Source organism: Gymnodraco acuticeps, unplaced genomic scaffold (assembly GCF_902827175.1).
Source record: "Gymnodraco acuticeps unplaced genomic scaffold, fGymAcu1.1, whole genome shotgun sequence".
Lineage (NCBI taxonomy): Eukaryota > Metazoa > Chordata > Actinopteri > Perciformes > Bathydraconidae > Gymnodraco > Gymnodraco acuticeps.
This window is the reverse complement of record NW_022991034.1, coordinates 12,806-39,874: the sequence shown is the minus strand read 5'-3', so window position 1 is coordinate 39,874 and position 27,069 is coordinate 12,806. Positions and strand designations below refer to the sequence as shown.

General features: G+C 42.0%; 2 protein-coding genes across 2 annotated transcripts; one reads left to right on the top strand and one right to left on the bottom strand.

Annotated features, from left to right (window-relative positions):
- Positions 1-721: 721 nt before the first annotated feature.
- Positions 722-7,471, bottom strand: LOC117559735 (histone acetyltransferase KAT7-like; the record flags this gene model as incomplete). Its single annotated transcript, XM_034236425.1, is given in 3 exon segments — positions 722-886; positions 2,178-2,322; positions 7,282-7,471. Coding segments are annotated over 3 exon segments (325 nt in total), but the record flags the coding sequence as incomplete, so codon positions are not given.
- Positions 7,472-7,911: 440 nt separating this feature from the next.
- On the top strand, positions 7,912-26,221 carry aldh16a1 (aldehyde dehydrogenase 16 family, member A1). The gene is made up of 17 exons (XM_034236426.1): positions 7,912-8,148; positions 11,314-11,413; positions 11,586-11,712; positions 14,216-14,373; positions 14,616-14,693; positions 15,285-15,472; positions 15,845-16,003; positions 16,107-16,265; positions 17,340-17,496; positions 17,592-17,667; positions 17,963-18,068; positions 18,651-18,784; positions 20,149-20,316; positions 22,170-22,374; positions 22,905-23,090; positions 23,194-23,319; positions 24,492-26,221. Exons 1-17 carry the CDS (start codon positions 8,059-8,061, stop codon positions 24,657-24,659), a joined length of 2,385 nt encoding a protein of 794 aa, XP_034092317.1. The 5' UTR covers positions 7,912-8,058; the 3' UTR covers positions 24,660-26,221.
- Positions 26,222-27,069: the final 848 nt, after the last annotated feature.

Genomic DNA, 27,069 nt, shown 5'->3' with positions numbered 1-27,069 from the left:
GAACAAATAAAAACCCGACCACATTAATCTGAACGAAAGATATGAGTTCTTGTTATTTCAACGTGATTCCCTGATCATTTGAGAAGAAACCCTTTTAGCGGGTTCAGCACATTCTTAGAAGAAGTGAGGAATGGATTGTTTGACCGCGATCACACTGGAGACATAAGAAACTGTAAATGTATGCAATCATTTATGGCATTAATAATTAATATCTAATTCTTCTCTGTTGAGATTCCTGGAAAAGGGAAATGACAATAAAGAGTTTTCATTAAAAAAAGTTGATTCAAGAACAAAACTCTGTTATTAGATCAGTATTTTTCTCATATGACAATTACTGCTCAATCTGAAAGGTCTTCCCGCTTTAGGGCCGGATAACTGAGATGACTTTTTACTGACTTCATACATTATCAAATACACATGTGATCCGAAACCAACACACTTTTAAAGATATGGTTTATACGTTTATGGCAGACCAACTCGCGCAGTGAAAATCAGGTAGTCACATGACCCTGCATTAGGGTTCAAAATGTAAGACGTCAAAGTAAGCAGTGGAGTAAAGTACTGATACCAGAAACATGCACTGAAGTACAGTAACAAAGTATTTCCACTCCTCCTCTACTTCCCACCTGCTCCTGCACTCGTTCCCTTCCTCACCCTGATGTATGTTAACCCTCCCTTCCTCTAAAGTGCATATGAGTTCAAGTAAACCCAGTTCTCTCACCGTTGGCCTCGGTGTCGGAGCCCGAGGACCGGCTCTGACGCAGAGGGTATTTTTTGGCCGTGGTGTGTGTCGCCCCCTGCTGGCTGCGAGTGACTCTGCGTCCTGAGGAGAAGACAGACGCTGAATCCTCTTCAGATCGGACAGCAGCCGGAGACACGCAGGAGTCTGAGAGGAGAGGAGACATATATCAGACTTTACAGAGACACTACTGTGAGGAGAGGAGAGGAGAGGAGACGAGGAGAGGAGAGGAGAGGAGAGGAGAGAGGAGAGGAGACATATATCAGACTTTAAATAGAGACTACTGTGAGAAGAGGAGACGAGAGGAGACGAGAGGAGAGGAGAGGAGAGGAGAGGAGAGGAGAGAGGAGAGGAAAGAGGAGAGGAGACATATATCAGACTTTAAATAGACAGTACTGTGAGGAGAGGAGAGGAGAGGAGAGGAGAGGAGAGGAGAGGAGAGGAGAGGAGAGGAGACATATATCAGACTTTACATAGAGACTACTGTGAGGAGACGAGACGAGAGGAGACGAGAGGAGAGGAGAGGAGAGAGGACAGAATGAAGAAGTCTCTACTTTATTTTTGTATAATTGTTGAGTTTCCGGGTATTTTTAAATACATTTTAGATTTTTCTGCATTCACATTTAATACTTTAAAAACATTTCACTTATTATACTTTCTTAGCTTTACCAGGAATTTAACTTGTGTATTTGTACAGTGTGTATACTTTTACTAGTAAACAATCTGAATACTTCCACCACTGGTTAGTGTGTAGTTCACAGAGGCTTTATCTGCACACTGCTATAAAAGTCTCTCATTTACTTCTCCAATATCTGTCCACACAAACTGCATATTCTCATCATGTGCCTTATAATTGATTAACACTAACTTTGCTCTTCCTTCAATCGATTTATCTCAGAAAACCTTTGATGTTTACCTCAAATATTTGCGTACGTTTAAAAAAGTAAGATGTTTTTTGCAATACTAAAAACAGTATAGGATGTGAATAAGATAGGTTTCTGATGCTGATGCTAACACACACACACACACACACACACACACACACACACACACACACACACACACACACACACACACACACACACACACACACACACACACACACACACACACACACACACACAACACACACACACACACACACACACACACACACACACACACACACACACACACACACACACACACACACACACACACACACACACACACACACACACACACACACACACACACACACACACACACACACACACACACACACACACACACACACACACACAGTATTTATCCATTACATGCTATAAGATACTTAAATACTCTTAAATTACTTGTTTTTCCATTATCTGTCCCACAAACTGTCTATTCTATTCTATTAATTTAAATACACTTTGCTCTTCCTTTAATGGATTCATTATAATAAACTTCGTGTGTTTACCTTGAGAGCTCCGGCTGAGGCGCAGTGAGGCGCGTGTCAGGCGCGTGCTGCTGCGTCTGTGCGCGCTCCCGAGAGCTTCGGCGTGCTCGAGATCGGCGGAAAAGTCCGAGTCCTCCGTCCCGTCCGAGCTGCTGCCGGCGGTCCTCTGATAACACGGAGAACAACAGAAAACATCAACAACAACAACAACAACAACAAAACAACAATCAGAGAAATCATGGGAAATAAATTAAAGAAAGATGACTGATTTTTTATTTATTTTTACCAGCGGATAATTCAATAAAGACCCCATCCTGAGGGAAGAGCACCCCCCCCCCCTCTCTCTCTCTCTTCCGGTTCTACACTTGTCAATACATAGTATACTAAAAAATAATCCTAATCGGTATCATAACGCTCCGCCACACACACAGAATAACACATCTACCATTACCGCCAATTTACCACAACACGTGAACGCATCTTTTCACGTAAATCTCTAATTTACAATCAATTAACTCTAACAGCTATTACTCAGAGCGATCAATTAAGACGTTAAACTAAGAAAAGGGTTCGAAAAACTGCTGTTTCTGCCTGATGTGTCCAGATATCAGCTGCTTTCTGCCTCCACTCGGAATGGAAGTGGGGAGACTGATAAGGGAGGTTCACCCCCCCTAAAATCATCTGAGTGGGGGAGGGGCGAGGGGGAGACAACATGCCATTTGCGTTCAACAGAAAAATACATTCAGAGACCATCCTACATCCTTTTTAATAAAAACCTCTAATACCTGATACTGAGGCTACCAAAATGTGGATTACAGTGACAAAACAATGTGTGTATGATTCAGTCATTGCACTAAAAGCAGGGAACCACAAAAGCTATATTGAATACATGATTATTGTGATATCCGTGGGGGTAAATTGGTAAAACACTGCGGTTTAAACCTAAAAACATGAGAATGAAACATAATACAAATTAAGGGAGCTAAATCATGTATAAAATGTATTTAAAGCTTTCTACAGATACAGAACAAGTGCAGTTATTAGGAAAGGTAATAATAAACATATAGGAATAGAAAATAACTGAAATAATAAGGATTATTAATTATATTACGCTCTGTTGGTCTGTGCTTTATGCGAATTAATAGGCATATCATGCAAAACAGCCTGAAATATTACCATGTATTACTTATAAGGACATTTAAATAGTATAAGGTACTAATTCAAGTTTCTTTTAATGGAAAATGGCAGGAAATACTTTTGTCAGCCTAATAAATATTGAGAGTTCCTGTTTTAGTCATATTAAAAAACAGATTATCTTTGGTTTTAGACCGACAAAAGCAAATATCTCTTTTATCATGCAAACACAGCCTGATAATATTACCATTTAATACTCTTAAAATCATTTAAATAGTATTTAAATTGATAAAAGTGATGAAAAAGCAGATTAAATATCACTACGCTACAGCACGTTAAAGTGTATTTGAGAACTTCATAACAACTGCACCTCTTTTACATTCAACCAATGACAACACAGAGGGGGCGGGCTTTAAGAGAGTGGGACCGAATCAGCGCGGAGCATCTCCTTTACACTGCGGAGTGGGCGGGCTTTAAGAGAGTGAGACCAATCAGCGTATGGCTAGTCCAGATCCCATCCAATCACAGCGTTGTTTTGGTGATGACGCGTCGCTCCGGCCCCGCGAACAGCTTGTTCCTTTTTGAACAGAGCTGCCGTTAGCGAGGAGGGAAATAATATGACCTAAATTCATTCAAAAAGCCCCAAATGTAAAGCTCTTCTCCCGCGAGGACGTGATAAACACACGCACCTTCAAGCAGTAAACACTATATATACTGATTTATTATTATATCCTCCCTCTCCATTACTATGAACATTTTGCAACTGTATTTATATTTAAATACTATATATATCTGCTACTGTAATACATGGGTCTTCTATAGGACAGTCTAACTTATCCAGAACATGTTATATAAAGTATTCTGTGTGGTTCATGTCCCACTATACGTATATATATACTTGATGTTATTATTGTTAGTGTTATTTTAGTTCATTTTATATGTTTATTCCACCTTTAAAGGTTGTAAGATTTGAATTTGAGAACTCACTGCTGCTGTAACTAGTTAATGTCCCAACTAGGGATCAATACAGTACCTATCTATCTACACAGCAGACATTGCACGTAAATGAGAGGTAAAGGAAAACAATAAAGATGTACACATGAGCAGTGGAGGATAAACACAATATGCAAAACAGAGAATATCAATAATGAAGCATAAATACCTATAGAGTATTTTACAATTATAAAGATAATACACAAAATGTAAAATATTACATGTTTAAATGATTTACATTAACTTATACAATTCCTTGAACACTTAAAGGTCTCATATCATGCAAAATGCACTTGTTGATGTCTTCTCTACATCAACATGTGTCCCGGTGTGTCGGGGAACTCACGCAGCGTCAGAAAATAAAACCCTCTCTCTTTTCCTCCGTACCCAAATCTCTAAAAACGGGGAACAACGGAGCTGATCCAGATTTGCGTCCGATATGACGTAATATCTGAAATGTGGACCCACGGGCCAATCAGAAACGTTGCTATCAGAAACAATGCCCGACTGTTTTGGACGTAATATGGTCGGTGTTTACATTAGCATCGCTAACACTCAGAGCTAACCTGTACTGGAGAGCATGGTTGCGTTCCAATAGTCCATTTAGCTTAGGAACCTTCCTAACGGAGTGAAATGACCCGGAAGTCCCTCAGTGGCAGCCATGATAAGTGCCGTTCCAATTCTCTAGATGAAAGGAAAGGAGGTTTCAAACTTCCTTTATAACCTCCTTTAGCTTAGGAACCACTGGACCTCCCTCACCGAAAGGAGAGGAGAAAATGCTGCCCCACAATGCCTTGCAGCCGCAGCATTTGCCGTCACTCAACAGTCGGCCGTTCAGGAAAACAACCGATTATGACGGAGAAATGATATCATGAAAGTTACGGTGCTTATTAAGCTTTTTAAAACGTATGTGGTAAGTTGCCAAAGTGCTTTGTTCTGAACGTTCATCAGTATTATAATCAAAGAGAGAAATATGAACGTTAGTTTTTACTGAAATGATCAAATAAAGTCAACATCTCACAGTCTTTACTGAGCTGTGTGGGGTTTGTTCAACTTTTAAAAGATGTTTGAATGGTGATATACACAGAGATAGATGTTAAGGACTAACGTTTATAATAAATACATCTGTATTGATTTAAGATCTTTTCATCAATCATACGTATTGGGATCATTTGTATTAATGAGGACCGGAGGGAGAGGGGGACGAGCAGAAGCTTCACTTTCCTTTTTTATTTCAATTCCAGCTTTGGTCCTGAAGAATCTGTTTCTCTGTTGTCCCCGTTCATAAAGCATAAAGCAACAGCGTCAGAGCACAGAGTCTCTAGATGAGTTCACAGGAGTCCCTCGTTCTTATTGAACATCCATGTTGTAGTCCGCTGTATAGAGAACTGTAGTCTCCATAGTTTCCCCACAGCAGCAGACGCTCATTCAGGACGTCCGCTGGAGCATCAGAAACACGTGGGATAGTGAAAGTGCAGTCGATTCTCTAAAGCACCGCAGTCTCTTCTCCTAAGTCCTTTTGAATTCTCCTATCCACTATCCCTTAACCCCGTGACCTTTCACTCAGAGGTCAAGGAATAGGAGATAGGGTTAGAACTTAGGAGCTGATTTTTGGATTATCGGAACGCAACCCATGTGTGTGAAGAAGCAGGAAGTAAAAAGGAACTCACCTTGTGGTATAACCGGCAAGAGAGAAAGCCTTTGAGCTCCAAACTGTTTCAGAGAGAATCCTTGATAATCCATGATATGGCGTTTCATCACGGCAGCATTTAGTTTAGACAGTAGCTGCCGGGTCCCGCATGAGCTCAGACCCTCCTCTTTAAAGCTTTATACCCAAATCAGCACTTTAGAAACAGGAAGTGGAATAGAGGGATATGAGGCGTGGCTAGAATGATCTGTTTGGTGTTTGGAGCAAAACACTTCATAGACGTGTGTTTTATATACTTGTATATCTGAGACCTCTGCTATTGCCTACAAACAGCACGATAGGTGACCTTTAAGTTCAATAATTCCCCAGTATTACATTGCTGTAATTTGAAAGCAATGGTTCTTATATCGTACGCTCATGTTGCCGATGAGGGGGAATGATAATGTCTGATAGTTGTTGATAATGTTTGCACAATATTAAAATGTATAACATCAAGAAATGGTATGTCCTGTTGGTGTCCAGGTGAATGATTAACCCTGATGAGCAACAGGTGCAGTCATGTAAGCATCTCCATGGATGCTCTATTAAAGTTATGTCTGTGAAAACATGAATAAATAAATGATCCATGCTGCTGTAATGACAACAACCTAGTACAGCATGCCAGTCCAGCCTGTATCAAACCCCCATAATGCAAGCATTAAACACAATATACTCTTTATAATGTACACTGGAGTTAGCAGAATAGTTACGGTTTTAATTGACATTTAAATGAATATAAATGTCAATTATCCTTAATTATTGAAGGATAATTCACATTATTGTTTATCATCTACTGCTGTTGTGCATATATTGACTTTGTTTGTATTATTATTGACCTCTACTGCAGTAATGTGTGTGCAATGTCTTATCCATGCTGTAAGGACAACAACAATTCCTAATTTGGGATCAATAAAGTATATCTTATCTAATATAAATACACAGAATAAAAGGCACTGTACCTGATGCTAGTCCAGCCCATCAAAACCCCTAACATGTCAAAGAAATGATATGTATCTGTACTCTGGGCTGCGTCAAGCATGAAAGGTGCTATATAAGTCAAGTGTATCATTATTAGTACTTTATTTGTATTATTATTGACCTCGCATTCATGTGCAATGTGCATGTGCATCTATGCAGCTGTAATGACAACAACAACCCCAATTTGGCATCAATAAAGTATATCTTATGCAATCTAGTACAACGCTAGTCCAGCCTGCATGAAGCCTCTCTAACGTGCACTACAGTGAGCAGAGTATTTACAGTAAGTCGTGTTATTGGTGATCGATGACGTGATGTCCTCGCGCTGCTCACCTTCCTCCGGGGCATGGTCCAGGTGAGGGTCGCTCAAGTGAGTCCTCTCAGGGGGGGAGGGGGTCACGTGCTCAGGGTGCACGGGCCTCAGACCCCAACAGATCCGCAGTTCTTCTGATTTCAGCCCAATACTGAAAAAAAAGACGCACCAATATGTTCCGCACTTCCCTGTGAGCACTGCGCATGCGCAAACAGTGCTTGTTATTTTGGTCCTTCTACAAAATGCCTCCGTGTGGAGCACAGCAGCTGTGGTGGAACCTTCCGTCAACACATTGAACATTATATCAGATTAATCAGAATAGTGTTCCTCCCATCAGCCAAAGACAGCTTGATATCCCTCGAGAAGCATAAGATAATAATAAGATAAGATAAGAAGTACTTTATTGATCCCAATTTGCGAAATGTTTGCGTTGCAGCAGCATAAAAAGAGGCAAAAGGCGTTGTACATGAGAGAAAGAGTTGAAATAAACAATCCAATATGTAAACATCTCAAATAGAAAACATTTTTTATAATGATTTATTTTATTTATTTATTTTTCATAATGTTAATTGCTTATGTGTGCTCCGCTCCGGTGCAGTAGATGGCGGTGTGGTCTCCTCTGTGGTCTCCTCCTCCCATGATGAGCCCATCAGAGGAAGAAGACCCTCCTCCTGTCACATGTCCTCCAGACTCAGCTCTTCACTTATTTCTTGCAGGTTCTTTAGCTTCAGAGTGAAAGAAAGACCCTGAACGCCTCACAGGACACGCGGAGCTCTCTTAGATCTGCTGCTGTTGTTATGGCTGGAAGCACCAAGAACAGTGTGCACGAGATCTTTCACAGCATGGAGTCCGGACCGGAGGGTGCCTCCAGTACTAACACTGCACAGGTGAGTACACACCGAGTACTACTGATACTCGTTACAGTATACACACCGAATACTACTAACACTGCACAGGTGAGTACACACCGAGTACTACTGATACTCGTTACAGTATACACACCGAATACTACTAACACTGCACAGGTGAATACCCACTGTATACTACTGATACTAGTTACAGTATACACACCGAATACTACTAACACTGCACAGGTGAGTACACACCGAGTACTACTGATACTCGTTACAGTATACACACCGAATACTACTAACACTGCACAGGTGAGTAGCCTACACACCGAGTACTGCTGATACTGCACAGGTGAGTACACACCGAGTACTGCTGATACTAGTTACAGTATACACACCGAATACTACTAACACTGCACAGGTGAATACACACTGTATACTACTAATACACAAGTACTGTTACAGTATACACACCTAATACTAGTTACAGTATACACACCTAATACTCACAAGTAAACATGCACCTGCAGAGGAGAAGGACAGCTGTGGTCACACTGCTCAGTGTGAGAAAGTACATTTACTCAAGTACTGTACTTAATTACAATGACTGTACCTGAGTATTTCCATGTTATGCTACATTGTACTTCTACTCCTCTACATCTCAGAAGCCGGTATTGTACTTTATACTCCACTACCTTTATCTGAGAGTTTTTATACACAGTTCATGTAATGATAGGTTCAGATATCCAGAGTACAAAGTCATTCAAACTTTCACTTTAATGATCAATAATTATAACAAACTCATTTCATATTTATGATTGTGCAGTACTTATACTTTTGATACTTTAACTATATTTTGATGCTAATACTTTTGTGTACTTTTACTTTTGAATGCAGGAGTTTTACTGTACTTTGTGCTGTTGCTACATGTGAAGCATGTGAAGTTCATTAAGTGTAAACTCACGAGACTCACATGTGACTCAGAGCTAGAAGTACTCAGGTATTGTACTTGAGTAAAAGTAGAAGTACTCAGACCTTGTACTTGAGTAAAAGTAAAAGTACTCAGACCTTGTACTTGAGTAAAAGTAGAAGTACTCAGATCTTGTACTTGAGTAAAAGTACTCAGATCTTGTACTTGAGTAAAAGTAGAAGTACTCAGACCTTGTACTTGAGTAAAAGTAGAAGTACTCAGACCTTGTACTTGAGTAAAAGTAGAAGTACTCAGACCTTGTACTTGAGTAAAAGTAGAAGTACTCAGACCTTGTACTTGAGTAAAAGTAGAAGTACTCAGACCTTGTACTTGAGTAAAAGTAGAAGTACTCAGATCTTGTACTTGAGTAAAAGTAGAAGTACTCAGACCTTGTACTTGAGTAAAAGTAGAAGTACTCAGATCTTGTACTTGAGTAAAAGTAGAAGTACTCAGACCTTGTACTTGAGTAAAAGTAGAAGTACTCAGACTTTGTACTTGAGTAAAAGTAGAAGTACTCAGATCTTGTACTTGAGTAAAAGTAGAAGTACTCAGACCTTGTACTTGAGTAAAAGTAGAAGTACTCAGATCTTGTTCTTGTGTAAAAGTAGAAGTACTCAGATCTTGTTCTTGAGTTAAAGTAGAAGTACTCAGATCTTGTACTTGAGTAAAAGTAGAAGTACTCAGATCTTGTTCTTGAGTTAAAGTAGAAGTACTCAGATCTTGTACTTGAGTAAAAGTAGAAGTACTCAGATCTTGTTCTTGAGTAAAAGTAGAAGTACTCAGACCTTGTACTTGAGTAAAAGTAGAAGTACTCAGACCTTGTACTTGAGTAAAAGTAGAAGTACTCAGACCTTGTACTTGAGTAAAAGTAGAAGTACTCAGACCTTGTACTTGAGTAAAAGTAGAAGTACTCAGATCTTGTACTTGAGTAAAAGTAGAAGTACTCAGACCTTGTACTTGAGTAAAAGTAGAAGTACTCAGATCTTGTACTTGAGTAAAAGTAGAAGTACTCAGACCTTGTACTTGAGTAAAAGTAGAAGTACTCAGACTTTGTACTTGAGTAAAAGTAGAAGTACTCAGATCTTGTACTTGAGTAAAAGTAGAAGTACTCAGACCTTGTACTTGAGTAAAAGTAGAAGTACTCAGATCTTGTTCTTGTGTAAAAGTAGAAGTACTCAGATCTTGTTCTTGAGTTAAAGTAGAAGTACTCAGATCTTGTACTTGAGTAAAAGTAGAAGTACTCAGATCTTGTACTTGAGTAAAAGTAGAAGTACTCAGATCTTGTACTTGAGTAAAAGTAGAAGTACCAGAGTGTAGGAATACTCTGTTTCAGTAAAAGTCCTGCATTCAAAATGTTCCTCAAGTGAAAGTAGAAAAGTATTCTCATCAAAATATAGTGAAAGTAGCGACAGTAAAAGTAGTCGTTGTGCAGATTGGTCCATTTCAGAATAATATATATGATATGTTTTGATTACTCAAGTAAAGTACAAGTACCTCAGAAATGTAATTAAGTACAGTACTTGAGTGAAAGTACTCCCTGATTGAGGATGAGTTGGTGTTTGTGTACTTTGCTCTTCTGTAAATCGTTGACTCATTTCTTTATCTCCTTTATTTAGAGGAGGGGTCTCACTGACCAATCACAAGAGAGCGTGGCTCAGGGTGTCTCATGGACCGTGTTACTGTTCATGTATTATTATGCTCTAAACAATGAAATATAGCATTTATTAAAATCACAACAGGGCAATATCCGAGTATCACTCTGCCTCCCTTCTCTTCTAACCTGTGCCTCAGACAGAAAGCACAGCATGGAGAAGAGAAGAGCCAGTTACAGAGATACATGAACACAGCAGCGAGATAATCTAACTGCACACTGACAGTGAAAAGAGCAATTAGATATCTACAGGAAACTAGACGCTCACATCATTCATGTAAATATTACCAGTATCATCCATGATGTATTATTTCATCATGGATGAGAGCTTTTCAGTCTGTATGGTTTCATTGTCTCGTGTTTTTGTCCTATCGGTTTTATCTAAATGTTTTTATGCTGCTTGTTATGTATGTATTGATGAACAGCACTTTGTCAACTTGTTGTTTTTAAATGTGCTGCATGAATCAAGTGGGATTGTAACCTGGAAGTGTCTCAGACAGAAAGGACAGCATGGATATAGGAGTTTATTTAAATGGCTCAATGATCCACACCCTGTGATTATTATGCTCTGTGCTCTCAGGCCTGGTTGGACCATCGCTCTCGTTCTCTGGGTCTCTTCATCGATGGGAAGTTAGTGGTTCCAGCAGATAGACCGAGCCGCTCGCTGACGGACTGTGAAGGTGACGACAGAAACTCAAGCCTCACACACTTCCTCAGTTTCATTACCTTTCTAATAACCATGTGACGATTACTGTGACGATCAATAACAAGTGTGTGTGTGCGGCTAGCAAAGAGTATACAAGTATAAACACAGACTCCTCTTCCTCCTCTTCCTCCTCCTCTTCCTCTCAGGTGCTCAGCTGTGCAGTGTAATGGTTGCAGGTGATGAAGATGTCTCAGTTTGTTCTTCCTCCTCTGTGATCGGCTTTAAATCCTGGAGCGAGCTGAGCTGCTCCCAGAGAGCCAAAGTGATGCTCAGGTACTGTTTACTTATTTAAAATAAAACACTAAAACCCTTGAACACTCAAAGCAACGTGTAACAGCGAGGTTGGTCCACAGGGCAGAACGTAGTATATTCACAAATAACCCTCTCAGGGCGTGACATGGGTTCCTATTCAGTTAATGACCCGCGTCACGTGATCGCAGACTTTCCCAGTGAGAACAAAAACATGGCGGACACCCGATTTATTTGTAGTGGAAAATCCTAAATTGTCGGATAGTTTGTCGTTAAAATGCTTTTTGATTACATTTCTAGCGAGAAGTTAATATCGTACTTTTAGGATCTGCGTCCAGTGGATCCATAGTTTGATAGATATTACCAAGATTAGTTGAGCTCCATGTTTTTTCTTTACAAAATATTGTATCTATATCTGCGTTTCACTTCGGTTAAATGGATTCCTTGCGTCCCTCACTTGGCGTCGTTTCCTATGGTCGTTTCCTATGGTCGTTTCCTATGGTCGTTTCCCTGCGTCTCTCCCACCAGGGAAGCATGGAGAGATGCAAGGAAACCACGAGTAGTAGTGTTGCTTTTATTTGCTTTCAGTGGTCTATTGTTTTTATTATATGGCTGTTATTTATTTTTTAATTATTACGTTTATTCTGGTTTGTTTTGTGTTTGTATCTTGTATTTTAAATGTATTTATATTATGTTGTGTGAGCTTATCTCTCTGTACAGCACTTTGGTCTGAAGGTTTTAAAGTGCTGTATAAATAAAGTTGGATTGTAGTAGAACCTTTATTTATCCAGGAAAATCAATTAAGAACAAATTCTTCTCTACAACGATGACCTGACAGGTAGGGGTGTAACAGAAGTCACGGATACCGTTACACCCCTACCTGACAGGTCATCGTTGTAGAGAAGCAGGGAAATGAGTTCTACGAGCAATGGGACGTCCTTTCCTCCGGAGCGTCACGTGAAGCGACGTCCGTTTGTGATGACGCCGCACAGCTGATCGTCTGACAGCAGCCAGATCAGTGCATGCGCTGCATCGTCCAATCAGTGAGCGATACACAGTAAGGGGGCGGGGCGAGTGTCTGAAGATTTCACCGGAGGATGGTCTGGTGGTTCCTCCATTATCGCTCCTCGGTCCTCCGGCACAAATAAGGCCACTGGGACGCTACTCAAGATGGCGCAGACAAATCAACTTCCAGTGAGACCGAGACCGAGGAGCGAGGAAATGAAAAATAACCAAAGTGAGACGCACCCCATGTCACGTCTTGAGAGGGTTATTTGTGGGTATACTACGTTTGGCCCTGTGGACCAACGGAGCTATTACACGTTGTTTTGTGAGACTGGGTTGGAACATCCGCCTGGATCCATCTTCTTCTTATTCATAGACGCATGCATGCTCCAGCATCTGGACTAACTATGTTGTAAATGTATTGTCTTTTTAATGCACACACAGCATCTATTCTCCACTAGCTGGGGGGTTTCCCCTTCCTTTTTTGGGTTACTCTGTAAAAGCACTTTGGGCTCAACCATGAAAGGTGCTCCATAAATAAATGTTATCATGTTTATTATTAACTGGGGGGTTTCTCCCGTTAACTGGGGGGGCTTTTCAATACGGTCTAAACCAGTGGTTCCCAACCTGGGGGGCGCCAAAGATCGCAGGGGGGGCGCCAGGCCTCAGATGATTTGAGGCCACATATCATATTTAGACTTTTTTTTTTTTTTTTTTTTTTTTACATATAATTGTAACTCAATACATGATTGTCACTAAAAGCCTTGTCTCTACATTACAATACAATATAAAAAATAATTGATTAATTAATTTTAATAAAAATTCAAGTTAGTATTAAAGGCATAAAAAGACAGAAATGTATAATTCTTTCTATAGAAATGTTTCTTCTGCCGTAAAGTGTCCAAACCGGGCTTTTCTGGATAAGTGCATGTTTAAAACACAGCCATTGTCCATGCCGGTTTCAGTTTGATTATTCGTCACAGTTGCTCCGATCAGATCGGTCTCCTCCATTTTGTAGATTATGTACGACTTTTGAATCCACATAAACACATCGGCAAAATCCAGTTTACTTTGAGCATGTGTTTTAAACAGTTTAATCCCTTTGTGAATTGTTTCCACTTCCGCCGTCCTTTAATTTCTTCATACAGCGGGAATCCAAATGAATTAATCCTGAGTCCAATAACCATCAAAGTCGCTCCAACAGTGCTCCTTAATTACGCTTTCATCCTCCTTTCACAACATACTCCACATTCATCCAGTTTGTGACAGTAGTTGTAGCATTTGAGACTTTTAAACTTTAATTACCGCTGTTGCGCCCCCCCCCGTGTGTGTGTGTGTGGGGGGGGGGGGCTTCCAACAGGAGTCATTTGGGGGGGCTCTTGGGGAAAAAGGTTGGGAACCCCTAGTCTAAACAGATCTTATATATCTTAACGTAAAACCGTTTTTATTGCATTTACCTTCTGTAACGGCGTTGATGTTTGCACAGGTGTGTGTGTAACTCTACCTGTGTGTGGTCCCTCAGGATGGTGGGGGTGCTCGGGCAGCACGCAGTGTGTGTGTCGGAGGTGTGTGATGTGTGTGAGGCCGCCTGCCCCCCCGCCTCTCTCATCAGACTCCTGCAGTTCTACAGCAGCTGGGCTCAGCTCCGAGACGCCCTGATGCCCAGCTGGACCCCCCGGGGTGAGGAGAGGAGGAGATGGGAACACACCACTCTATATATATATATGCATGTTACCAATGGTGCTTTGCGTTCTTTTGTCCACGGGACTGTAAAGTCAGAACTGTAGGGTTAGTTAAACAATTATCTACATACAGAGTTTGATTATTACAAATAATGATATCAATGTCGAGTTGAAGTCCAACATCAGTTGTTAAAGTGTAAACGTGGTGTAAATATTAATATTAATGTGTTTCTCTTCCAGGCGTTGTGTTGGTGGTCGGCTCTGACGACTGCTCCCTTCAGCAACTGATGATCAAAGTGCTGCCAGCCCTCGCCATGGGTAACACACACACACACACACACACACACACACACACACACACACACACACACACACACACACACACACACACACACACACACACACACACACACACACACACCACACACACACACACACACACACACACACACACACACACACACACACACACACACACACACACACACACACTGCACACTCACACACACACACACACTCGCTCACACACACACACATACACTCGCTCACACACACACACACACACACTCAGAGACACAGACACACACACACACGCATACACACACACACAGAGACACAGACACACACACACACACAGAGACACACACACACACACACACTCACTCACACACTCACACACTCTCTCACTCACACACACATGCATGCACACACACACTCACACACTCTCTCATGCACACACACACACACACACACTCTCTCATGCACACACACATACTCATATAATCTGTTAGTAACATTTTCCTTAATTTTGTAAATTGACTTTTTCAAAACGTATCTTTAAATAAAAGAATGTGTAAAAACAACAAGAAGGAAAATAAAGTTTTAAAAAACTAAAATCTTGTTCTCCAGGTAACTCAGTGATCGTGGTGCCAGGTCTTAGCTCCGCCCCTCCTGCGCTCCTATTGGCTGAGCTGTTCTCCGCGGCTGGACTTCCTGCCGGCGCTCTGAATGTGTTAACAGGAAGTGACACGTTGTTTGGAGCCAAAGTGGCGGCGAATCAGAACATCAGCTACGTCACGTTCAGCGGAAACAAGCAGGTGAGACTAAGGAGACACCTGGAGACTCAGGAGACACCTGGAGACTCAGGAGACACCTGGAGACTCAGGAGACACCTGGAGACTCAGGAGACACCTGGAGACACCTGGAGACTCAGGAGACACCTGGAGACTCAGGAGACACCTGGAGACTCAGGAGACACCTGGAGACTCAGGAGACACCTGGAGACTCAGGAGACACCTGGAGACATGTTTACTGATATTACAGAGCTCTATGTATCTTTTTTTAAATCCATATGTTGATATAAATATATTGTATTTATATATATGATTTTATTCTGAATTGGAGCCCCTCATGCCCCTTCCCCCCTAACCCCAGATTAATATTATTATATATTATTATATTCTCTTCAGGAGGGTGTTCTGCTCTGTGAAGCGACGGCAGGTCTCGGCGTCTCTGTCTCCGTCTCCTCGATCCTCGGAGCTCGATGTCCATTCATCGTCTTCGAGTCGGCCGACATCGACAGCGCTGTCGACGCCATCGTCCAGAACGTCTTCACCAAGAGGAGAGAGGTGAGACATCCCATAATCTGTCAATACAACTTCATTTAAACACCACTTTTCATCCATAGTAGACAGTACAAATTACACATCCCCCCCCCCCCCCCCCCCCCAGGTGCACTGGGTGCTGTGTGTGCAGGAAAGCGTTCAGGAGCGTCTGGTGTCTCGACTCAGACTCAGGATGTCTGGGATGAAGAGTCTGAGTCTGAGGAGTGAAGAGGAGCGGAGACTGGTGGAGGCTGCAGTTCAGGAGGCAGAGCAGCAGGGGGCCACAGTGAGTGAGCACACACATACACACACACACACACACACACACACACAGAGCCTCACCTGTCATACTCCAATGTAACGGGAAAAAAACTAAATAATAATAAAATGTCTCCACTGATCTGTGTTGTCAATGTGATTTCTGTTTGATTCCAATCGCTTTTTATAGTCAAAATCAACAAATTGGCCGAGCTCCGCTACAACTACATGGGAGCGATGAAGAGTGAGGCAGGGACGAGCTCTGCCTCTCGTAAGCCCACAGTAACTGGCTGGAGCGCGGGCACTTATTTTGTGAGCGCGCTCAAGCCAGTTACTGTGGGGTGAGGTGAGGCACAGATGAGCTCTGCCTCACCTCAGAATGCGTCACCCCACAGAAACTGGCTGGAAAGCGGGCACTAAGCGCATGCCTGCACCATCTCACTGTAGGTCACCAATGTAATGTTTGTAGATCCCTTTATTACATTTATCCTCGCCATCCATAGTCTCTAAATAACTTATTTCACGTATATATGATATTTAGGCTCGCTGGTCTCATCATACAACGGCAATGAAAAAAGCACCAGGGGAGGCAGCCATAACCTCTGCCGCACTGAAGGGGGCGCACGTGAGCCCACGGGTTCTTGTTGCTACTGTTATTCTACGCAGAGACGGTAGACCAGATGCAAACAACAAGCTAGACTTTTGAAACGAGAGGAAGATAAGGAGGACTTTTACAAAAAAGTAATAGAGATTGTTGTCCAGAAGGATAGCATGGACTTCATCTTCAAGTCAAGGTAAGACCACCATTGTAATGAAAATGGAATCTTACTAAGAAAGAACAATCCAATATTTAGATGTTGGTTATCCTTTTGTTGAACGGTCTGTTTTAAAATGAATCGAAACATCAGACCAAAAAAGCTTTTGAAAATAACAGAATATTGTATATAGAATAATATGTGAGTCCGTGCCTCACCAGCCTCACAACTTGTTTCTAAATTAGGGAGGAAACTTAAAAAAAAACATATCTTTAACCGAACAACAAATCAGAAAAATAAAGTAAAAAAACTAAAATGTGTTATTTAATATTTAAACGTCTTTCCAGTTGGTTCAGTCCTGCTCGCCCCCTTCCTCTGGAGCCCAGTACCCCCCCACGGTGATCTTAGGCTCCGCCCCCTCCTCCCCCTGCGTGGTCGCCCCCCCGCCCGGACCCCTGCTGCCCCTCCTCACCTTCAGGAGCAACTCTGAGGCCGTGGCGCTGGGTGAGGAACAATTTGAGAAGGAAATCAAATTTGAGAATACAATTTAAAAAAATAATTAAAATCAAATTTTGTGTGTGTGTGTGTGCGCTCCTCAGCAAACCACAGTCCTCACGGTCTGGCGGCCTCCATCTGGACTGAAGAGCTCACTCTGGCTCTGGAGACAGCGAAGAGGTACACATATAAATATTTATATAAACAAAAAAAATTAAAATAAGATAAAAAATAAATACAAATATGTATGTTAAGGTAAAAGTTAAGTAAAAATGCACACAAACACTCACACATACAAACACTCACATACACACACACTGACACTAACACACACACACACACACACACACACACACAGGAGTTGTATATTTTGTACGGCGACCTTGAGAGCCTTGAAAGACGCCTTTTATAAATAAGATGTGTTATTATTCCACTCTCACTCTCTCACCCTGCCCCCCCCCCTCTCTCTCCTCAGTGTGTGTGTGGGCTCGGTGTGTGTGAACTCCGTCTCTCTCTCAGACCCCTCCCTCCCCGTCTCCCCCCACAAAGAGAGCGGCTCCTGTACCGACGGAGGTCAAGAGGTCAGTCTCTCACACACTCATCTACACACACACGCTAGGGCTGTACCCGAATATCTGAATATTCGTTCGTTGGAGTACTATTCGGGTTTCAATTTCGTTATTCGGATATTCGATTTGTTTGTTTTTTTCCCGTTTTTTTCTCAAATGGAATTTATCGAAATCTCCAATATCAACGTAAGAGCTTGTGCCTCTTCGGGGGGTGCTAACACTTAACCATAAACGTTATCGTTTACTTTCTCCGTCTTTATATGTAGATATTACTTTTCTCCGTTAATCTCCGTTACGTTGTTTCCATAGCAACAACAACTTCCTGTCAACAGCGCTAACTCTCCTTCAAAATAAAAGCATGTCAAAATAGGAAGCCAAGCCAAATTACACTTAAGACACAACTGCAACGAAAGTAACAAACACACAATGCCATATCCTTTTCTATTTCAAAGAACACAAATTGGGTTACTTTAACAAATAACTATAAACAACAATACTGTAGAATAACAAAATGAATGCCGTGAATACACCGAGACACACGCGTTGAAGCGGTTCGCTGCTGATTACTACGCCTCCATCCCCTTTTTCTCTCAGGGTCTGTACCAGTTCCTTCGTCCCTCCTCCTCTTCCTCCCCCCCTCTCCCCCGCTCCTCCCCCCTCTCGATGGATTACTCTCAGTTTGGATCTGCAGCCCCCCCCACCACCATCATCCCTGCAGACTCTGCCAGGTGAGGCTCTTTAAATCCTCATTACTGCTTAATAACAACATCATTAAAGGTCTCCTATTAGACTGTTCTTTTAGGCACAGCTCTCAGATCTATGAAAACATTTCTCTGAAGTGTTTTGCTCAACAGACCAAACAGACCATTCATGCCTCACCCCCCTCTCTTTCAGCTGTTACTAAAGAGATGATTCTGGGTCAGTAGCTTTAAAAAAATAAAAATGCCGTGATTAAACTCCACATCATGTTCCAAACCACATCAAGGATTATTTCTGAAACAGTACGGAGCCCAACATAGAGGCTAGCTCTGAGTGTTAGCATGCTAATGTAAACACAGACCATATTACTTCCAGAACACGTCTCATTGTTTCTGACAGCAACGTTTCTGATTGGCCCGTGGGGGTAAAGCCCGCCCACATTTTAGTAATGTCGTCATGACGCAGCAAATCTGGATCAGCTCCGTTGTTCCCCCGTTTTTAGAGATGTGGGTACGGAGGCGAAGAGAGAGGGGTTTATTTCCTGACACACCGGGGAGGGGGGATGAGTTTGTTAAAAGACAAAAGTGATTATATGGAAAGGAACTACAGCACGGTCACATGACTTCACGTCACCACCGCTAAGCTAAAGGTGGCTAATGTTGGGCTATAGAGGAACTACAGCACGGTCACATGACTTCACGTCACCACCGCTAAGCTAAAGGAGGCTAATGTTGGGCTATAAAGGAACTACAGCACGGTCACATGACTTCATGTCACCACCGCTAAGCTAAAGGAGGCTAATGTTGGGCTATAAAGGAACTACAGCACGGTCACATGACTTCACGTCACCACCGCTAAGCTAAAGGAGGCTAAAGTTGGGCTATAAAGGAACTACAGCACGGTCACATGACTTCACGTCACCACCACTAAGCTAAAGGAGGCTAATGTTGGTCTATAAAGGAACTACAGCACGGTCACATGACTTCACGTCACCACCGCTAAGCTAAAGGAGGCTAAAGTTGGGCTATAAAGGAACTACAGCACGGTCACATGACTTCACGTCACCACCGCTAAGCTAAAGGAGGCTAATGTTGGGCTATAATGGAACTACAGCACGGTCACATGACTTCACGTCACCACCGCTAAGCTAAAGGAGGCTAATGTTGGGCTATAAAGGAACTACAGCACGGTCACATGACTTCACGTCACCACCGCTAAGCTAAAGGAGGCTAATGTTGGGCTACATGGTGATGTAGAGAAGACATCAGAAAGTGACTTTGTATGATAGGAGACCTTTAAATCATCGCTATACGATGTCATCATTACTGCATAATAACACCATGCGTATAACTCCCCCCCCCCCCCCCCCCCTCTCCCTTTCTCTCCCCCTCAGTACCCCTAAGTCCCTCCCCCAGTTTGTGGGGGGGAAATCGTGTAAGTCGGTGTCAGGCTGCAGTTTGAAGGTTCAGGCAGCAGATGGAGCTGTTTTGGCGTTTTGTCCTGACGGAGGACGGAAAGACGTCCGAAACGCCGTGGAGGCTGCAGTCAAAGTCCAGCCAGGGTGAGACACACACACACACACATACACACACACACACACACACACACACGCACAGAGACACAGAGACACACACACACACACACACAGAGACACACACGCACAGAGACACACACACACACAGAGACACACACGCACACACGCACAGAGACACAGAGACACACACACACACAGAGACACACACTCACTCACACACACACACACACACACACACACACACAGGGGCACACACACACACACAGAGACACACACACACACACACACAGAGACACACACTCACTCACACACACACACACACACACACACACACAGGGGCACACACACAGAGACACACACACACACACACACAGGCACACACACACACACAAAGTACTGCATGTTCAGCCATCAAATCACATGTTGTGTTTTCAGAGTTAATAAACACACTACGGGAACATTCACACTCCACTGTAGATAAGAACTGACACACACACACACACACACACACACACACTCTTTAATCAGCAGATATCTCCTTTGTTATTGGTCTATTTGAATAAACAAAGGCAGTACACACATGTAGTCCACAGCCTATCGAGAAATAACAGAGGGAAATTCAGAAGACATGTTTTTGTGTCTCACTTTGACAGAGTTGATTTTCATTTCGTAAATGTTTTTCTTACTTTATTGTATTTATTTTCTTGCTTATTTACATACTTTTATGCCATAAAATCATCTATTTATTACCTCCGTATCGAGCATGTATCACATACACCTGCTGCATTTGTGCTAATATGTCTTAACCTAAAGGATTATAACTTATAGTAACGATAACCCAAAAGCAGCAGGTTTTCACTGGGCATATCTAGTTAAAATATAAAAGCTTTTACTGTTAAACAAAGCTCTTACGCTGTCAAAAAAACACTTTTATAGTTATGTTATTTGGCCTTTTATAAAATATGTTTATCAAGGCTTTCAGACGGTCACAAGGACAAACGCCTGATAGTCATCACGGCGTTACATATGCATTTATCACCAGGCAGAGTTCAATTTGACACATTTGCTGAGTCAGTATCAGTAAATCAATAAAGTACATGAGTATCACAAGAGTTTGATTATTCTGAAGTGCAATAAAGTCCCAGTCCCTGTCAGTGCATGCTCACTTCTTTAGATTTATACCCATCATTCCCAGCTTATAGATGAAAACAATCAAATGCAACCAGGTTTTAAAGACATGGCGACCTTTCCCCCCCATAGGAATGAATGGGGAACAGACGTGAACACAGCTCAAAATCACACGACTTTGAGGTCGTACAGATTCGCCATACTTTAACGTAGAAAGAAGATTACAAGTTTAACCTGCTCTCCAGACTCTCCACTTTATTGGACTGAAAGGGTTTTTTGATAGATGGAACACTTTTCCTCAAATCACAGTTTAAGTTTGGTGAACATTTCAGACGGTTTCAGATTTGATATGGGGCGGAGTGAGTGATGACATCATCAGGTTAGAGGGGCTTTAAAATCTCCTGGAAAAAAAGATTTTAAACCGGCTTTCAATCCCATAATATCCACACTTTTCATATGATTGTGGAGGATTTGAGAAGCAAAATGAGTCAGCGTTGTCTCGATGCCTTTATGTTACCAAATGTACCGATAAATCTGGCCTAAAAGTGTCCTTGTGTGACAGAAACTCCAGCTGCCTCGCCTATAGACGCAGCAGGTCACCAGGGTAACCTTGTTGCCGGGCAGATTAGGGTAGTAGTGTCGTCATCAGAGCAAATACACCCAGAAACAAACTTACACACACACAAACACACACACACACACCTGAAAACACACACACACACATTTTATTTTAACATCTGTCTTTCTTACAGCTGGATGAAAAAGAGTGCGTCTGCACGCGCTCAGTCGCTCTTTTCTCTGGCTAAAGGCCTGGAGGCGAAGAGGCGGGACTTAAGTGCGTCAATCAACACTCAGACCGGCCTCTCATTGGACAAGGCCGACGAGGAGGTGGAGCTTAGCATCGCCAGGCTCAATGATTGGGCGGCTTACTGCGACAAACTGCAAGGAGGAACTCCAGTGAGGCTTTTATTTATTTTATACGTAGTTTATATATATATATAAGCGTATCCAATACAGGGGTGCAGAGATGTGGCATTTCTGTGTTGGACCCTGAAGGCATCATCTCCGTGGTCCAATAGGACATTTCCATGTGACGTGAAGTCATGTGACCGTGCTGTAGTTCCTTTATAGCCCAACATTAGCCTCCTTTAGCTTAGCGGTGGTGACGTGAAGTCATGTGACCGTGCTGTAGTTCCTTTATAGCCCAACATTAGCCACCTTTAGCTTAGCGGTGGTGACGTGAAGTCATGTGACCATGCTGTAGTTCCTTTATAGCCCAACATTAGCCACCTTTAGCTTAGCGGTGGTGACGTGAAGTCATGTGACCGTGCTGTAGTTCCTTTATAGCCCAACATTAGCTTTTTACTTCAAAGGGGAGACATGGAGATGCTGCCTTCAGGGTCAAACACAGAAATAAGTCCTCCCTGCTCCTCTCTATGTTGATGATTCTCAGTAACATGGTCTCTCTCTCTCCCCCTCCCCCCCAGTCTCTCCCCCTCTCTGGCTCTGCTCTCTCCCTCCCTGAGGCTCTGGGGGTAGTGGGAGTCGTCCTCCCTGATGAGAACCCTCTCCTCTCTATGGTCACTCTGCTCGGAGCAGCCATCTCTTTTGGAAACGCCGTCATCTTGATCCCCAGTGAGAAGAATCCACTGCCTGCCCTGACCTTCATTCAGGTAGGTGATGGGACATCCTTCAAAATAAAAGAATGTACGTGTAACTGTAAATACTGATGTTCCTCCTCCTCTTCCTCCTCCTCCTGCTCCTCCTCTTCCTCAGGTGCTCCAGGCTTCAGATCTTCCTGCAGGATTAGTGAATATCATCACTGGTTATAAAGATCAGCTGACGGTCTCTCTGGCCAATCACAGCGTCATTAAGGCCATCTGGTACTGGGGCAGCGCTGAGGTAAACACACACACACCTACACAAGCACAAATACACACACACACACACCTACACACACAAGCACAAATGCTTTGCTTACTTTGCTTATGGTTGTCCATCGAATCCGATGATGACGTCACATCACACACACACAAGCACAAATACACACAAGCACAAATACACACACACACACAAGCACAAATACACACACACACACACAAGCACAAATACACACACATCACACACACACAAGCACAAATACACACACATACACACACACACAAGCACAAATACACACACACACACACACACACACACAAGCACAAATACACACACATCACACACACACAAGCACAAATACACACACACATACACACACACAAGCACAAATACACACACACACACACAAGCACAAATACGCACACACACAAGCACAAATACACACACACATACACACACAAGCACAAATACACACACATACACACACACATACACACAAACTTAAACGGGCAATTTCATATATTATTTTATTCTTATATTTGTGGAGAGCTGGAAACGTTGGACTCATGATGGATGAACTGTCCGCACTAGATTCAAATATTAATATATTTATATATATTTTTTGGGCATTTAGACTTTTTATGTATATTTAAAAAAATAATTTGTATTTTTTTCAATTTCCATTTTCAATTTTTTATTTATTTGTTTTATTTTTATATTGTAAGTTTGAATATTTTTATACTTTTATATTTTATACATTTATATAGATTTTTTTGTTTACATATTTCGTTTATATATAGATTTTTTATATTATATATTTACATATAAAATCTTGTTTTATTTATCCATTCAGTCTAATCACGCTTCACCGAAACATTTTGAACCAGGACTTTTACTAAAACACACAATCCCCACATTAACCCCTCCGGTTCTCCGGTTCTCAATTTCATAATATTATAATAGGGAGGCGTGTGGTGCAGTGGATGGTGCGTTGGAATCAGGGGGTCACAGGTTCAAACCCCAACAAAAAAAATACAAAAATAAAAGACAAAAAATATATAATAATTAAATTAAAATACAAACATTTAAATTACAAAAATAAAGCAATACTAAATAAAAAAAATACTACAAAATTCAAAAATACAAAAAAATACAAAATGATTAATTATGAACCCCCTGTTTCTCCGGTTCAGGGATGTCAGTTCGTCCAGCACTCCTGCAGCGCTCCTCTGAAAACACTGCTGCTCTCCATCCAGCAGAAAGGGGGAGAAAGGGGGAGAGACTGGACTCACCCCTCCATACTGGAGGAGATGGGGAGGAACGCCGTGCAGTGGAAGAGCATCTGGATCCCCACGGCATGAGGGGGAGAGATGGGGAGATAACAGCTGTTAAAGGGGGAGATATCTGCTGATTAAAGGGGGAGAAAGAGGGAGATATCTGCTGATTAAAGGGGGAGATATCTGCTGTTTAAGGGGGAGATATCTGTTGATTAAAGGGGGAGAAAGAGGGAGATATCTGTTGATTAAAGAGGGAGATATCTGCCGATTAAAGGGGGAGATATCTGCCGATTAAAGGGGGAGATATCTGCCGATTAAAGGGGGAGATATCTGCCGATTAAAGGGGGAGATATCTGCCGATTAAAGGGGGAGATATCTGCCGATTAAAGGGGGAGATATCTGCCGATTAAAGGGGGAGATATCTGCCGATTAAAGGGGAGATATCTGCCGATTAAAGGGGGAGATATTTGCCGATTAAAGGGGGAGATATCTGCCGATTAAAGGGGGAGATATCTGCCGATTAAAGGGGGAGATATCTGCCGATTAAAGGGGGAGATATTTGCCGATTAAAGGGGGAGATATCTGCCGATTAAAGGGGGAGATATCTGCCGATTAAAGGGGGAGATATTTGCCGATTAAAGGGGGAGATATCTGCCGATTAAAGGGGGAGATATCTTTATAAATAAAGGATCAGGTTTAATTAAAAGAGAATTGGTACCAAACAAGGATTGAATGTCAAAATGTCTTAGTATTTGTTTTTAAATGACCTTTTATTTCACTGTATTTCCATAATTTCTTTGTGGAAACGAGCTATTCTTCAGATCAGAAGTTAGCCATCTGTGATACCTGAAGAGATGTGAGAAAGAGAAACGTCAACCGGACAAAAATAGAGCAAAATCAAGTGAGCGAGCAGAATGAGAAATAAAGAGATTAAATATATTAACGGTTTAAATGTTAAGATTAAAATGAAGCACTTAAAACAGACTTACTGAAAACCTCAAAAAACGTACTTTCATGAAGGCCACATGTGATGAAGTTTATTCCTCTAATATGTCAGAATAAACTACATTACCTGCGTCCTTTATAATGACTATTCCGTCAATTAAATGTAATAATACGCTTATTTTTTTAGTGTGTTTTGCAGTATTTAGACGACAATGAAGGATGATTCACAGATAATGAGTTTGTAGGAGCGAGTCACGGTTAGATCAGGTGTTTTGGAAGGAATTGTTGATCATAAATAGCAAAAAACTAGCAAACATCTATTGTTAGAGCTAACTCAGTGACCTTATGTGCCAAATATATAAAGTATAAGTTGAGAAAACACCACAATAACATGGCTAAAGAGAGAGATGCTATTCCTGCAGCATGAACACAGGAGGACTCTACCTCTATATGTTGTGTTTCTGTGTTGGTCCCTGAAGGCACCATCTCCTGGTCAATGGGATTTCAGAGGTAGAATAAAATGTCTTATTTTTCTTGAATACATTCCTTTTATAAACCTGAAACCTCGTCTGCCTTACAGGTCTTTCAATGACTCAGCAATAAACGATCAATGTTGTGACTGAAATCAAAATGTACTGTTTGTTTATTACTGAACAATAATCCAAACCTTTAAAGCCATTAAAAACACATTCCTTCTGAAATATTGTGTGTTTTCCTTTATAGCCCAACATTAGCCACCTTTAGCTTAACGGTGGTGACGTGAAGTCATGTGACCGTGCTGTAGTTCCTTTATAGCCCAACATTAGCCTCCTTTAGCTTAGCGGTGGTGACGTGAAGTCATGTGACCGTGCTTTAGTTCCTTTATAGCCCAACATTAGCCACCTATAGCTTAACGGTGGTGACGTGAAGTCATGTGATCGTGCTGTAGTTCCTTTATAGCCCAACATTAGCCTCCTTTAGCTTAGCGGTGGTGACGTGAAGTCATGTGACCGTGCTGTAGTTCCTTTATAGCCCAACATTAGCCTCCTTTAGCTTAGCGGTGGTGACGTGAAGTCATGTGACCGTGCTTTAGTTCCTTTATAGCCCAACATTAGCCACCTTTAGCTTAGCGGTGGTGACGTGAAGTCATGTGACCGTGCTGTAGTTCCTTTATAGCCCAACATTAGCCTCCTTTAGCTTAGCGGTGGTGACGTGAAGTCATGTGACCGTGCTGTAGTTCCTTTATAGCCCAACATTAGCCTCCTTTAGCTTAGCGGTGGTGACGTGAAGTCATGTGACCGTGCTTTAGTTCCTTTATAGCCCAACATTAGCCACCTTTAGCTTAGCGGTGGTGACTTGAAGTCATGTGACCGTGCTGTAGTTCCTTTATAGCCCAACATTAGCCGCCTTTAGCTTAGCGGTGGTGACGTGAAGTCATGTGACCGTGCTGTAGTTCCTTTATAGCCCAACATTAGCCTCCTTCAGCTTAGCGGTGGTGACGTGAAGTCATGTGACCGTGCTGTAGTTCCTTTATAGCCCAACATTAGCCTCCTTTAGCTTAGCGGTGGTG